This window comes from Henckelia pumila, chromosome 3 (assembly GCF_033568475.1).
Source record: "Henckelia pumila isolate YLH828 chromosome 3, ASM3356847v2, whole genome shotgun sequence".
NCBI lineage: Eukaryota > Viridiplantae > Streptophyta > Magnoliopsida > Lamiales > Gesneriaceae > Henckelia > Henckelia pumila.
The window spans coordinates 172,151,424-172,166,947 of NC_133122.1; the positions used below are offsets into that span (position 1 = coordinate 172,151,424).

Here is a 15,524-nt window from a genome sequence, read left to right on the forward strand (position 1 = left end):
CTTATAGTTGCTCTGAATTCTAGGGGATTGAGTTGAGCGACATCCACCCCAAATGGGAGAGTCGGTGGGTTGTTCGTGATGACTTGACCCTGGGATCCCAACCGAGTACCGATTGATATTTCGATTATCTGACTTGATAATCCCGAGTTTTGAAGTCATGCATACATCCACTCTCATTTGGATTTATTGATGATTGATATATTTCAATATGAGTTGTTTAATTGATATTGTATGACTGTCTATTTTACTTGGAAATTATATTTCTAACCGGGTTATCCGACTGTTGTTTTTGTTTTTATGTGTACTTGACAACAGGAGGATCAGGAGCTGGACCGAGTCATTTGGGTTAGCTCGGGTGAGAATGATAGAAGTGAGACACCGTGTCGTAGGGTTGTGTCTTTTAAACTTGTATTATTTTGATTAGTCGATCGAACCATATCGTCGAACTTGATATGTTGTATTTTGGGCAGAACATAGAGTATTGTATGTTTAAATGTTGGTTTGTATCTGTGTATGGATTTTAATTGATTGGAGTTTCTTTTGGAGTGGCTTTTTCCGGAATCCTGCACTTTTCTGCCCATTTGGCCTGCGCGCGAGCGAGGCTTGACCTCTTGCTCGCGCGAGCATGCCTTGAGGGCTCGGGTTATCTTGCCTGCGCGCGCGCAAGCACATCACCTCGCGCTGGCGCGAGCCTCCCGCAAGGCCTCTGGCCGCTTTGCCTGCGCGCCCGCGAGGCTTTTTATAAAAAAAAATATTTTTTTTTGGCATGCTCTTTCTTTTGCTTTAATTGTTCAAAACCCGAGTATAGAAGATTAGAAACGGGGTATCACATTAAATGGTATCAGAGCCATAAGATTCTTGGAATTGAACTAGAGTGAGCGGGATAGATCGAGTCCGCATGAATTGAATTCTCGCATGTGATTGATTTATTTAAATGATTATTTTAAATACGTGCGAGCATGATTTATTGATTCTTGAATTAATTGAATTACATAATTTGTGATTTAATTTATAAAGCATGAATTACGTGATATATATCTGTATTTGTGCTATAATCTGTTCTCGAATATCCTTGAGATTCATGAGTACTCAGAGCAGAGTTTTTGACACTGAAGTTATGAGATTGAGATTGTGATTGAGATATTGTGTCCTAACCCTTTGATATCAGATGGCACCTCGACGAAGAGATTTTGATCGTTCCGACTGCCTACCTTGACAGGTACCGAGAACTCCATTGATTATGAAAGTTTGCTAGATGACATTGATCAGCTCTTTAATTCCATCGACTATAACGATGACCGCATAATTAGGTTAGTCATTCACCAGCTACAGGGTGTTGCTAAGAATTGGTGGAACACAACCAAGAGAGCGAATGATAATCGAGGCACCGCTGTCACTTGGAGTTTGTTCAAGACTAAGTTCTATAAGCGATTCTTCACTGTGTCGTACCGAAAGGAAAAGGGTGCCGAATTTGCGAATTTGAAGCAAGGGAATTTGAGCATCTAGGATTATGTGAGCAAGTTTGACAGTCTCTTGAAGTTCGCACCCCAAGTTGCAGACAATGAAGAAGACAAAGCCGATCATTTCATCAACGACTTGAATCCTGAGATTTTCACTTTGTTCAATACCGGGAGGCCCAATAACTTCGCAGATGCTATGGATCAGGAAAAGGGAGCCGAAGCTGAACTTTTGATGCAGCGAGGAAATCAGATAGCTCCTCAATAGCAGCAGAGATCTTTTCAGAATCAGCATGATCAGTTTCAGCCTCAGCAGTCCCAGTATCAGTACCAACCTTCTTAGCAGTCAAATCAGTCTCAGAGGGTTGAGGGATGCAACAGTGGCAGAAACAGGCGAGATCAGTATAGACTGAAAGGGAAGCATTTTAAGAAGCCTGGGAGCAGTTCATCGAGTTCCAGTGGCTCTAGACAGTTCAATTCTGGGCAGAGTTCAGGGTTTTCAGGAGAATCGTGCAGTAAGTGTGGAGGCCGTCACCCAAGCGACCAGTGTCGAGGCGTGTTTGGTAGTTGTAATATCACTACAAGAAAATTGCAAAACGACAACGGATAATATCCGTTGTCGTAGGGGGGGATAAAACCGTTGTAACTGGGGGCGTTGTAAAAAGCGTGCCCAATTACAACGGTTTTTATCCGTTGTCGTAGCTATCCTACCACAACGGTGTTGCAACAGTTTTTAACCGTTGTATTAAGTCACCTAAGACAACGGTTATGCAACAGTGTAAATTCGTTGTTATTGACTATTTAAGACAACGGTTTTTATACAGTTTATATCCGTTGTTGTTTATGACTTAAGACAACGGGTTTGGAACAGTTTAAATCCGTTGTTATAGGCAATTTAAGACGACGGTTCTTATACAGTTTATATCCGTTGTTGTTTATGGCCTAGGACAACGTATTTTGCAACGGTGTATATCCGTTGTTGTTTATGGCATAGGACAACGTATTTTGCAAAGGTGTATATCCGTTGTCGTTTGTGGTATACGACAACGGTTTTTGCTATTAATTCAGTTTTATTTTGAATCATTAAAACCGTTGTCTAATTAATCTTCATACGAACTATAAATATTAATAAAAAAATCAATATAAAATAAAATATTTACTACATTGAATCGATGAAAATATTCAAGTTCCAAAATAGTCACACATCTAATTTGGAAGATAATACTACGTAGTCGAAACTCCAAATATCCCATCTAATATAATATAAATGTAACAAAAGTAGTTCCAAAATATGGTTGTATCAAAACATAAATCATCATGTGTTTGTCCTTGATAACGATGTTTAGTACGAGATGACTTCTACGTATTACTCAATCCCTGCATCAAAACCCGAGTTACCTACAAGAAAACACATTCTCAGTCCAAAATTATCAACAAAATCTTTAACCAATTTAAACATGGAATCCAATGTCAACTATCAAACTAATATCTCACTTGTCATGTTGACCAAAAGAAAACAAAACACAGCACTCCCCCATTGAAGAGGCACAAGTATAAGTATCAAGCCCCCACACGTTTGTACTGTGAACATGCAATAATATCCCACAATCCACTACCAAATACAGCAGCAGCAAAAGAAAAAAAAAATAATAATCAAACATTATTTTCTTCAATCCATCATCAATATTTCCTTTGAAGTCCAAAATTATCAACAAAATCTTTAACCAATTTAAACATGGAATCCAATGTCAACTATCAAACTAATATCTCACTTGTCATGGAAAAAAATAAAAGAAAAAAACTCAGCAACTCCAAAAGGGAAGGCAGTGCAGATTCTAAGTCAAACCACACACCAATAAGCTAGCCTCCCAACTTTAATTCATACTAGCATGGATGCAGACCTTCTTGTTTGATATCATAAGCAAATTAACATTAAAAATTTTAGGTACATGTAAAATACAAATATTGATTCCAAGAAATTAATCAGTATAGAGTTAATATGGAGAAAATACCATCATATTCAAGTATCGATGATAGCTACATGGAACCTATGGAGATTGACACTGTTTTTGCAAAGAAAACTGCTCGTTGAATTTTTTTTTTTACTAAAAAACATAAAGCCTAGATCATCGACCAAAAAGAATCAAACCATACTACACGATCGACCAATAAAACAATCAAATGGTCCTTAATCAGTAGCCGTATATCTCAGGCTCGAAAACACACACTAAAAGATCATGCGCAGCTAGTTAGGCCTTGTTCGTACCTTAGAGAATCCAAGCTCATAGAGCCCAAAAACAACAAGAGCCACCAAAGGAACAACAGAAATTGGAGTCAGAAACCTGTAGTTATACACAAGCCGCCTTCCATGCTTACAACTGCATGATTAATGTGGAAGAAACAGTGCTCAAAAGCAACAATTCCCACAAGATTTCCATTATCCAGTACTTTCCCACCTCTCTATATCTTTTTAATCATAAAGAAACTAATTATTACACGAAACATAATTCCAAAAACAATGAAAACAGAACCGAAATCACCCCCTTCACCTTTTTCTGCACTATAAATACTACATCAAGGTAGATGCTACAGCACAAAACAAAGTGTCTTACAGACCTAAACATTGACACTACCAAAAAGCATCCAAAATTCGAAATCATGATGCATTATCTAAGAAAGCCCCTGGTCAAAGAACATGTGAACTACAGGTTGGAAACTCTAAAACAAGAGTCGATTATCACAGCTCTAAATAAAAACTCATTAAGCAAAAGTGAACAATAAGAATATAAAACATTATTAATTAAGATACCTATTCATAATTAATATAGTCTAGTACGCATTCCGCCCATTCGGATCGCACTTCATCAATTTCTTCATTAGAGTAAACTGTTTTCATGAACTGTGAACAAACTCAAATCATATTAGTTAAAAAAACAATAATGAAGAAGAAACATGATATAAACACACTTATTTGAGAAGATTGAGAATATGTCAAATATACCATTGAGGAAAGTGAATCCTTATCACTTGTAGCATTTCCTTCAACAATTTCTTTCATAAACCTCATCAAATAATACCCACACTGTTTTGCATCTGGTTGGCGAGGACCCTATATTATCAAAAAATTGTCAATTGACTAATACTATCTCACACACCCAAAGCATATTTTTATTTCATATTACATTTTCCTTTCCTGCATGTATAAATATTTGTCAATTTATCGCAGATAAACATATATAAGAAATACCTTTATCACTTCCCATGTAGGCTTTTTTTTCCCTTTCCTCTCCTTGTTCGAATTAAACAATCTCAAGCTCCTTCATATAGCAACAAGATTCGACATAAGTGTTCCATTGGCTAAATTAAATGCTTAATTAAGAAAAGAATATATACTCACATATCCACTACATATTTCCAGTCCTCATAGCGATTGCGATGACCAAGTGAATCCAACAAATAAACCACCTCCACATAAGGATCGATGACAGTGAGAATCCAATGACAACTATAGGCACAAAACAGTTAGTCAATTAACACGTTTCGCAAAATTGCTGAAAAAAATCAATTATAAGTGATATTGTATTTCTGATTTACCCAACATTGTATGGCACCAAAACTAATTGATTTCTTGCTGCACCACTTAGCCTATCTGCCAAAACACTTGCCCAGCTATTCAAGTGTTCAATTTTTTCATTTTTATCAAGTTTGGATACATATGGCATGACTGGGATGGCCTGTGGATTCATAAATCTAAATTTTTCGACCTTGTTATCTTTTTTCATCTTTTTGAAGAGAAACCTGCCATTTGAACAGAAAAATGTTACCAGATTATTGAATTTTATTCAAAATATATGCTAAACAATTCAAAGAAAAAAGTTAAATTTATTCGAAAACTTACCACATGTAAACAACTATACAATTGGCAGATATCGGCTCCAACAGAAAAAAAGGTGTGATGTCTTCAAGGTCCACAAGTAGTTCGTGCTCATCGTCAAATAAATCATGATCAAGAAACATTGATATATGTTTTCCAATTATATCCAGCCCACGCTTAGCATAACAGTACAAAATATGCAATGATCTCGGCACATTGGATGGCAAAACATGATTACTTTTTTTCTCAACAATTTTCTTCCTTTGAGGCTTCTGAAAATCGCACATTTAAGTGATGTTAGTGGTGAAATAAGGATGGATACGCCCTGAAACTGAACATATTACAACTCTGAAAAAATCTTATATATTAACTAACCCGAACCAAAATTTTTACCTCATCTTTCATCACTACCAAGTGTGCAGGCCAAGCCACATGGGTTCCTATAGCATCACCAACAGTATCACATTCGTTAGGTATCGGAAATGGCAACAGTGCTGATTTCTCCACAGCCTCATCCACTGAGACGCGCATGCAATTCATGGGTAATGGAGCACCATGAAGTAACTTGCCAGCCCCATTGACATCAACAATTGTACCATAGGCAACAACATTGGTCTTAGAAACCAATGTCAAAGCAACCGGCTTACCCTAGAAGACAATCAATCATGTTACAAATTGATGCAACTTATTCTTGCAATAATATCAAGTAATGTAACCACAATTAAACAAACATATACCTGAAGATACTCATCCTTGCTCAAAACTTTCATGTCATCATCAATCAAAGTTTCATAATTTGGGACACTCTTTTCTGTTTTGATCTTATCTTCACTCATGGGAGGTAACCTCACTGAGCAACTTCCTTTTTCATCCACCTCAATGTCGCATGCACCTTTTCTGAACATTTCTTCAAGTTTTTGTATGCGTGCATCTTGCTCTGCCATGCGTGCATTTTGTTCTACCATGCGTGCATCTTGCTCTACCATGCGTGCTTTTTGTTCAGAAATTAGCATCTTTGCCTCTTGCAATTCCTTTTGATGACGAACGACTAATTGACCATCCTCAAGAGGTCTATTCCATTTTCTACCAACATTAAAGTAGATTGTTGGAGTGATATGACCTCCAACAGCCCTCACACGCCCAGCATGTTCTTCTGATTCGAGTGCATTTGTAAGGATATCTTTCTTTGCCCCTTCAAAGTGCAACTTCCCCTCTCGTTTTTTTTGCACATAATCATCCTGTAATCACCAAACATACAAAATAATTACTAAATCAGTTTTAATAAATAACATATTGATTATCATGTATTGATTGCATACAATCTTGTCTACTGCCATTCTCAGATCATCCCCTTCAAATTCACCCTCCTTGTTGACCCGTCCTCTCTTCCAAATAAGAGCTCGATTTATCTCATCGTCATCACATAATTCAGATGCCTATAAACAAGGAGCAATCTTAGATACAGATTTTGGAACATAAATACCAGCACATAAATAAATGGACAACGCAGGAGACACTTCCTCAGCGTGTTGGACAGCTTTATTAATGTGATATTCATAACAAGAATGTACATAACACCTTCAATTTTCAACTATGAATGGTCATTCCAGTAAATAAAATTAAGATAAAACAGATGCATTAGCTAACTCGTTGCTGTCGATGATTAAACCAGCAGGTTTAATATACTTACATTTCATCAGCAAAAAGTGGATATCATTACATACCATAATATAACCAATCATTTTAGGTTGAAAATAGAATGGGTGTTGAATTATTGGACAACAATATGTGACTAAAATCATGCTCAACATGCCATCCATAAGGAAATCTGATTTCCAAATATTAAACTAGCAGTTTAAAATATATATTAATGTGCTATAGTAACCAGCAGCTTCAATATATTAAACTAGCAGTTTAAAATATATATTAATGTGCTATAGTAACCAGCAGCTTCAATATACTTACAATTTCATCAGCAAAACGTGCATATCCTTTACGGGAAAGTCGATGAGGGTATACGTTCTGCCTTCTTCTCTTCTTTTGCTCATCACTTTCTTTCTAGTTAATTGAACATTTCACATACGTATCAGATTTCAATAGAACTAATGATATTGTAATTGACTTATTTGTAAAAGACAAATTATGAATCTTACCATGAAGTCGTCAGTCATGCGGCTGATTACGAAAGAACTCCAGTCATCTCGTGTAATACCATAGCCAATCGGTGGATCTTTCAACTCATCTGGTTTATCCTTCTTGCTGAAAATGAATTTTTGAGTGAGAAAAGCTTTATATTGACGCCATTTATTATTTGCTGAACTTAGACATCCCTTCTTCCAGCTTTGGTCAATATTGTACGTCAGCTGTAGAAAATTATTAAAAAAAATAGAACAGCACATTCAATGTATCGTAACCATTTGAGAGATAATTGAAATTGTGTAAGAATTATAACTTACATTCACCGATTCCCATATTAACTCTTTAACATCATTTGGAACCTGCTTCCAGGTCTTGTAGCTTATCTTAATCTTCTCTCGAACGAGCACGCCGATATAACTTTGCATTTCACCCGCAAATTCTCCAATTGGCTGTCCAATCTTGTTGAGCTTTACATCCTTCCTAATTCCATGCACCCTTTGCCTAACAAGCTTATCCAAACGTGTACGACCTCTACATGTCCTTGTTGATTCGGTATCTGTAGATTCAATCACTGTTTGACCCTCACAACTAATGTTAGTCGCAGAATATGCAGTACTGTTTCCTTTAGCCTTATCAATCCTCCGTAATATATTGCTCTTCTCAACCGTTTCATCAACTTGATACCCTATAGGAAGCTTTCCACGAGCTGCCATAGTGTCATCAAAGAAATGACGAGATTATTGACAGCCGAAACCTTATCAAGCTCCTCAATGACCCAATACCTGAAAAAAAAAAAAATAGACAACTTGTTAGGCATGAATATTGGTGACGCTGCTGATAATCATTTATTCACATATGAAATTATAAGACAATGGTGAATTGGGTTATTCAAATCTCTACGCATTTTATGTCCTAAGCAATTAACAATAAGATAAAGATTTATGAAGGGGACCATAGATACGCAATATAATAAAATTTCGATTTGGGACATTAAATATTAAACATAAAGGCAGAGTAGTGTATATATATATATATATATAGCAACATCTAAAAGACAAAAAAAACATTGGTATTATAAACAAAATATTACATTTAATTATTTTCAACCCAAGTCCCATCACAATCTTCACGGATGCACGGTGGTTCATTCTCATCTGTTCCGTCATCATCCAATGATTTCATTGATACAAACCCTCTTGTAGAACACTGGTAGTGGATTGACTCATTTTCCAACTCATCACAATTCATGTATTCAATGTAATCCTTAGTAGGAGTGGAAAGAACAACATGCCATGTAGGATCTTTAGGATCTTCAATGTAAAATGCCTGCTTTGCTTGACTGCCCAAGATAAAAGAGTCGGACTTGAATCCAATTCTGTTGAGGTTTACCAACGTGAAACCAAGATCATCAACTTTAATACCGTTATTATTCTCAACCCAATTGCATTTAAACATTGGAACTTGAAATTTGTGATAATCGAGTTCCCATATTTCTTGAATAACTCCATAAAAAATCATGTCTGACACAATTGGATTTTTGTCCTTCGCACTAGCAACTTGCATTGTCTTTGCGACTAAACTTACCCCAGAATTTTGAACTGTTCGTGTATTATCACGCTCTTTTGTATGATAAGTAACTCCGTTAATCAAATAACTAGAGTACTTTAACACTTGATTGTTAGGTCCACGCGCTATCCACTTCAATCTTTCGGATATTTGACAGGTGGAATTGCCAACTGCACTCACACGATCACGTAACCAGTGAATAAAAGTCCGGTTATGCTCATCTTGTAACCACTTTTTGGACTTAGCTTTATGAGGAAACGTTTCCTTCAAAAATTCCATGTGTTTCCTAATGGAACAATTACTGATAAGTTATCCAATAGAATGTAAGTAAAGTGAAAAAAATATTAATAGTTAAGAGAAATTACTCGATATAAGGATCGACGTCAACATCATTTTCCAATACATAACGATGTGCTTGATTCAACTCATCATGACAAGTGGAGTGCAATACTGAACCAGACAGAGGCTTAGTAAGTTGTATTTGCCGATGTCTTGACGGGATCCCAATTGTATGCACATTAGACATGTAATCCGAGCAAAATTCCACAGCCTCTTCAGCAATATAACATTCGGCTATACACCCTTCAGGACGATTGCGATTTCGCACATAGTCTTTCAAGGTCTTCATGAATCTTTCAAATGGGTACATCTGCCTATACCAAACCGGTCCACACAATTTGACCTCCCGAACAAGATGAACAGTTAAATGAATCATTATATCAAAAAAGGATGGGGGAAAATATTTTTCAAGCAAACACAATACTGTCACAATCTCTCTTTGCAGAGCATCCAACTCTGAGACATTTATCACTTTATTACATAACACATTGAAGAAGCCACAAAACCGAGTGATAGCATCTCTAACATGTTTAGGCAAGACACCACGGATGGCGACTGGAAGCAATTGTTGCATCAAAGTGTGATAGTCGTGTGATTTAAGGCCAACAAGTTTCAAGTCTTTCATCGACACAAGATTTTTAACATTGGATGAATAACCTGTAGGGACCTTTGTTTCAGACAAAGAATTGCAAAGTTTTCTTTTCTCAGCCTTACTTAGATTATAACATGCTGCTGGTAAAAAAGTTCTCTTCTCCCCCATCTTTGGTGCCAAATCAGCCCTCAAATTCATCTCCACAAGATCTAGTCTTGCTGCTACCCCGTCCTTTGATTTTCCAGGAATGTCAAGTAACGTACCGACCAAACTTTCACAAACATTTTTTTCAATGTGCATCACATCAAGAACATGCCGAACATGTAGATGTTTCCAATACTCAAGCTCAAAGAATATAGATTTCTTTTTCCAGCAAGATTTTTTATCACCATGCTGCATCTGACACTTCCCACTCACTTTTCCCGGGCGATAATTAATTCTTTCAACTCTATCTAAAATTTCATGCCCAGTTAATGGTTTCGGTGCGGGGTTTAACTCTTGGTTCCCATTAAATGCTTTTTTCTGCCTTCGATAAGGATGACTTGGAGGAAGAAATCTTCTGTGGCCTGTGTATGACATTTTTCTACTATGCTTCAACCTTGTAGAACATGTTTCTTCCCCACAAACAGGACATGCATGATATCCTTTCACAACACAACCTGACAAGTTCCCATATGCAGGAAAATCATTGATTGTCCATAGTAAGACAGCTCTAAGTGAGAAACTTTCTTCTCGACATGCATCATATGCCTCAACACCTATATCCCATAATTTTTTTAAGTCATCAATCAAAGGTGCTAGGTAAACGTCAATATCATTTCCCGGCTGTTTAGGACCAGAAATCAACAAAGTGAGCATCATAAACTTTCTCTTCATACACAACCATGGAGGAAGATTGTAAGTTATCATCACAACTGGCCAACAACTATATGCAGAACTCATTAAACGATGAGGATTGATCCCATCTGCTGATAAGGCCAATCTAAGATTTCTAGGTTCAGCAGCAAAATCTGGCCACTTGTGATCAACTACTTTCCAAGCGGGCGCATCGGCCGGATGACGCAAGTGTCCATCACGAATTCTTTTATCAGCATGCCAAGTTAACTCCTTGCATATCTCCTTGTTCCGAAACAATCTTTGAAATCTTGGAATAGGTGGGAAGTACCAAAGGACCTTTGCAGGAACTCCTTCATTTATCGTAGAATTTTTACCCAACTTCCACCTTGACATCCTACAAATAGGGCAATTGGAAAAACCCTCGTACTCCTTCCGGTATAAGATACAATCATTCGGACAAGCATGAATTTTCACATAATTCATCCCTAATGCACACAAGCTTTTCTTTGCATCATACAAAGATGAAGGCAATTCATTGTCATCTGGAAGCATTTCTCCGAACAAACTAAGTAAGTCTGTGAAACTTTTATCACTCCAACTATATTTTGCCTTCAAGTTATACAATTTCACAAGTGCTGATAACTTTGTAAATTTTGTACATCCAGGAAACAAAGGTTTCTCGGCATCTTCATGTAGCTTATGGAATTGGTTTGGATTTTCAGCATAACTGTCGTATGCTGCATGTACCATATCAAAAGGGTCCTCAGCAAAAGTTTTTTGTTCATCTCGCCCTACTTGATCACTGTAATTCATTGAGTTGTCGATCGTAGATCTTTCCCCATGCCAAATCCATTTATGATATGTTAAATCTATACCATTACAACACAAATGTGCTCTTATAGTGTCAACATCTTTCAGCTTCAGATTACCACATCTTGAACATGGGCAAGCTATTTCATTCGGATCGGTAGCGTTTCGCATTGCAAACTTCAAGAAAGACTCTACCCCAACCTCATATTCATGTGATAACCTATTTTTTGACATCCACTCTTTGTCCATCTTTTTAATAGCTAATGAGTCAAAGAACTGATTAAAAAATGATGCAAAGAACTCTAAAAGCATGGTAAGGTTAAAGAAGGTATAAATGATAAAAATCACCCAAAAAAAATGAATTTTACAAGTAAGCAACAAATTTGATGGTCATACTTCCAAAAATCAGAAATAAGAAATGAAGAAAATTATTGTTTTTTTAATGTCCAGAAATGGTATCTTTCAAACTTTTTTCCCTAGCAAACTCTTTTTTCTTTTTCCTATTTTTTAATGTCAAGAAATGGTATTTTAAATGGTAACTTCACAAACTCTTGAAGTTAGACTTTGCAAGAGATTTTAATCTTAAAATTTTAAAAAAAAAATAACAAAAATAGAAGGTTCAGAAAACCCACCACAAGTCTGAAAAAAATTGCAGAAAAATACTTGAACAAAGTGGGGTACCAACCTTTTTTAATGTTAGGCAAACTTCTGAAAAATCTCCGGGAGCAATCAGTTTTGTGGATGCAAGTTTGGTCAATTCAGTAACAGCCTCTTTTCTCTCCGACCATTTAGCAGCTTTCTGAAAAATAAATAGCAACCATTACACTTAAATAACAAACATTAAAAACTGAAACAACGACAAGATATACGGAAAAAACTAATTAATGAACAAGGCACAAGACAAAAAAGAGGAACACAAGATAATTTACGAGATAAAACTTGCCTAGACAGAGAATCCAAAATGAAGATATCCATGTAGACCAAAGGAGAAGGAAGGCCACACTTTGAAATGAAGGCTCGACAGATTAATTGGATGTTTAAAAGAACATCGATATATTAGAGATTTAGATTGCATTACCTATTTGCTGCTCACAACATTCATGCATAATATCAGTATATCACAAACTTACGTTTGGCATATGTTGCAAATCCTTTCATCCAACTTTAATTTTTTTTATTTTTTTTATAGATAATTTATAGTCTATTATGTAAAATTTCTTAAGAGATCAGTATGACGAGTTAAGTAGCAAACTACACTAGTAAGTATTTGAAAATCAAATGAATTTTGATATGCGTAATGCAATGCTACACTTTATGGTTCGGTTATATGAAATATGCATATGTTTGTGCAATGTCTTTCCATTACACCATTTTGTTTTTTCATCAACAACGTGTCTCTTGCTAGTTGCTATATTACGGAATGTTGTTACCTTTTTGAATCATGAACTTGCAAATTGTTCTCATTGATGGAGTTTCTCAAGTCACAGTTTAATTATTTTAAATCATACTTTCAATGTCATTGAACTGCTTGCTTGAAGTCTCCTACGTATTTGTCCATTTTTGGTGCTACAGCAAGATAATAATCATTCGGTTTATGTTGATGCCGAAGTGTAATGAATTCCAATTTACTGTTGAATGTGGCTGTGCAACCCTACACGAACTTGTGACAAATTATAAGAGCCTGATTTTATCATCAATTGAAAATCAACATATGACCTAGAGAATAAATTTGAAATGTGATTGGTTGAGTTCATGATATTCCAGATTTGAGAGAGGACAAGCAGTTCAAAAATGACTATCCCGGAGCATTCACTATTTCCACCCAACAGGTGCATATGAGAACTCTACCTCAAGCTAAGTTGTCATTATAAAATTTATACCAACATTGTTGATTATTCAGAGGATTGGATAGATTTTGCACTCGTGGTAGCGACAACTTAACCTTAAATTAAACAAGCTAGATCTAATGAGACATGCCAATGTTTAGATTAATTACTCCCAAAATTTGATATGAACTATAACTTACTGCAGCAAGGTTGATTATCTTGGCTTTTAAATTCGGAATTTGAGGTTCTTGTTTACAGGGCGAAGAACTAAAGAAGCAAATAGGAGCAGTAGCATATATCGAGTGCAGTGCCAAAACCACATATCATATTAACCATGAAGGTATTAAAACCACATATCATATTAACCATGAAGGTATTAAAACCTGAAAGCATCAATCTCAGAGGAATCTTTAGGAAGTTGTTCCGCTAATAGTTGTCGAGCATTATCATCAGAACTTGAATGATGCGTGCCACTGCTACTAGTTAGCTTAGAAGATTGGACTTCCCCCTACAGGGGAAAAAAGAGATTTAATGGAACAAAATCTAAATTCAGCATCACAATAATGAACAAAAACAAATTTAAAAGGATTAAATAAAACAATAACAAAAAAGTACAAGATATAACCATATGCTAAGAATAAATAGAGCAGAGCCCCAATGGGAACCTTTGTATTTTCCAAATTTGGGTGTTATGTACGAGATCTTGCATTTTAAAAACATACACCTCTGCCACTCTATTTTTTCTTGGAAAGCACAATCCACCTCAAAACATTGAGGCCCACTGAAGCAAACATCCCACTGAAAATTTTCAACCCATTCACCAAAAGCACAAAAAACAGTAAACCTAGACTTAGCATCTACTAAAAAACCACGAAACATGAGAACGAAGCTAGAGAACAAAGAAACAAAACTTACACGGTGATGTCTGCCTTTATCAGTTTCAGTCATTATTAAATTGAAGTAATGGAACATATAAAACAATAGTTTCTTTCTCGATTTGAGTCTATTTTCATCAAAATATTATTAAGACAAACCTATGTGTCCTTGGAAGCTACCAGCTGATTTCAGTCCCTGGAACAAGCCCTGAAGCAATCTATCAAAAGCAAGATAGGGACTGTTACATAGCAGAATAATGGGCCTCTCTGTAACAGAGATGTAGGGGGGGAAAATATGGGGATGAATTAAGCACTGGACCCATATATTGTATAATTCACATTAGCACTTTACAAGAAAATAAAGGGTGGAGTGCAAATTGCAATAATGAAGGGTGAAATGGGGCCGAGTGGCAGGGCGTGGGAGAATAAATTATAAAAGAAAGAAACGTTTGAATTTCTTGCAGATTATCATAAAAAGGAGTCGAGAGTAATCAAATCCAGATGCTACGTCCATTAAAAAAAGAAACAAAAGGTTTGCCCAACTTATCAAATTTTGATATCACTGAAAATTATTTCGAGGAACTGTTGAGCAGAAGCATGGTGATGGTTCAAAATGAGGAACAATGGGCCACCCAAGGGCCTAAATCATACCGTATTCCCATCATCTTTCAGCAACTTTCCATTTTTGGAAACATTGGAATTCCCAGAATCCAGAATAATGCAAACCGTGCACAAGAACATGAACTACTCTAAAAACATACAAGAAATCATAATAGTAACAATTTAAATTGGCAATAAAAAAACACATAAACAAAGGCATACCGGGTGGGAGGGATTGCTTCAACTTTTCCGCCTTCTCAGCATCAAACACAGAGAGTGTATAAAGTTACTTGGAGCACCGAACTTTGAACTTCACCGTACCCTTGCTTTTCTTAATTTTAACAGCACGTGCGTCCTTCCTTCTTGCGGTGAGAAGGAAATCCTTGATCTCGTGGATTTGCTTAGGCTGCAAATCACAAATCGGCACACAAAAGCCCAAAACACAGTAAACATAAACTTAGCATCTACTAAAAGACCACGAAACAAGAGAACGAAGCTAGAGAACAAAGAAACAAAACTTACAAAGTGAGGGTCGCGACTGTAGTGAAATTCTAAGCTGTAAAATTGAGATTGAAGTCGCGATTTGAGTTGCTAAGGCTTGGGCTAGCT

At 36.3% G+C, this 15,524-nt stretch overlaps 1 protein-coding gene across 1 annotated transcript; it reads right to left on the bottom strand.

The window, feature by feature from the left end:
* Window positions 1-10,013: 10,013 nt before the first annotated feature.
* On the bottom strand, window positions 10,014-15,056 carry LOC140889957 (uncharacterized). Its single transcript, XM_073297704.1, has 6 exons — window positions 14,967-15,056; window positions 13,824-13,948; window positions 13,641-13,707; window positions 12,300-12,413; window positions 10,090-11,890; window positions 10,014-10,042 (listed from the first exon to the last, which is right to left on the bottom strand). Exons 1-6 carry the CDS (start codon window positions 15,054-15,056, stop codon window positions 10,014-10,016), a joined length of 2,226 nt encoding a protein of 741 aa, XP_073153805.1.
* Between the last annotated feature and the right edge of the window lie 468 nt (window positions 15,057-15,524).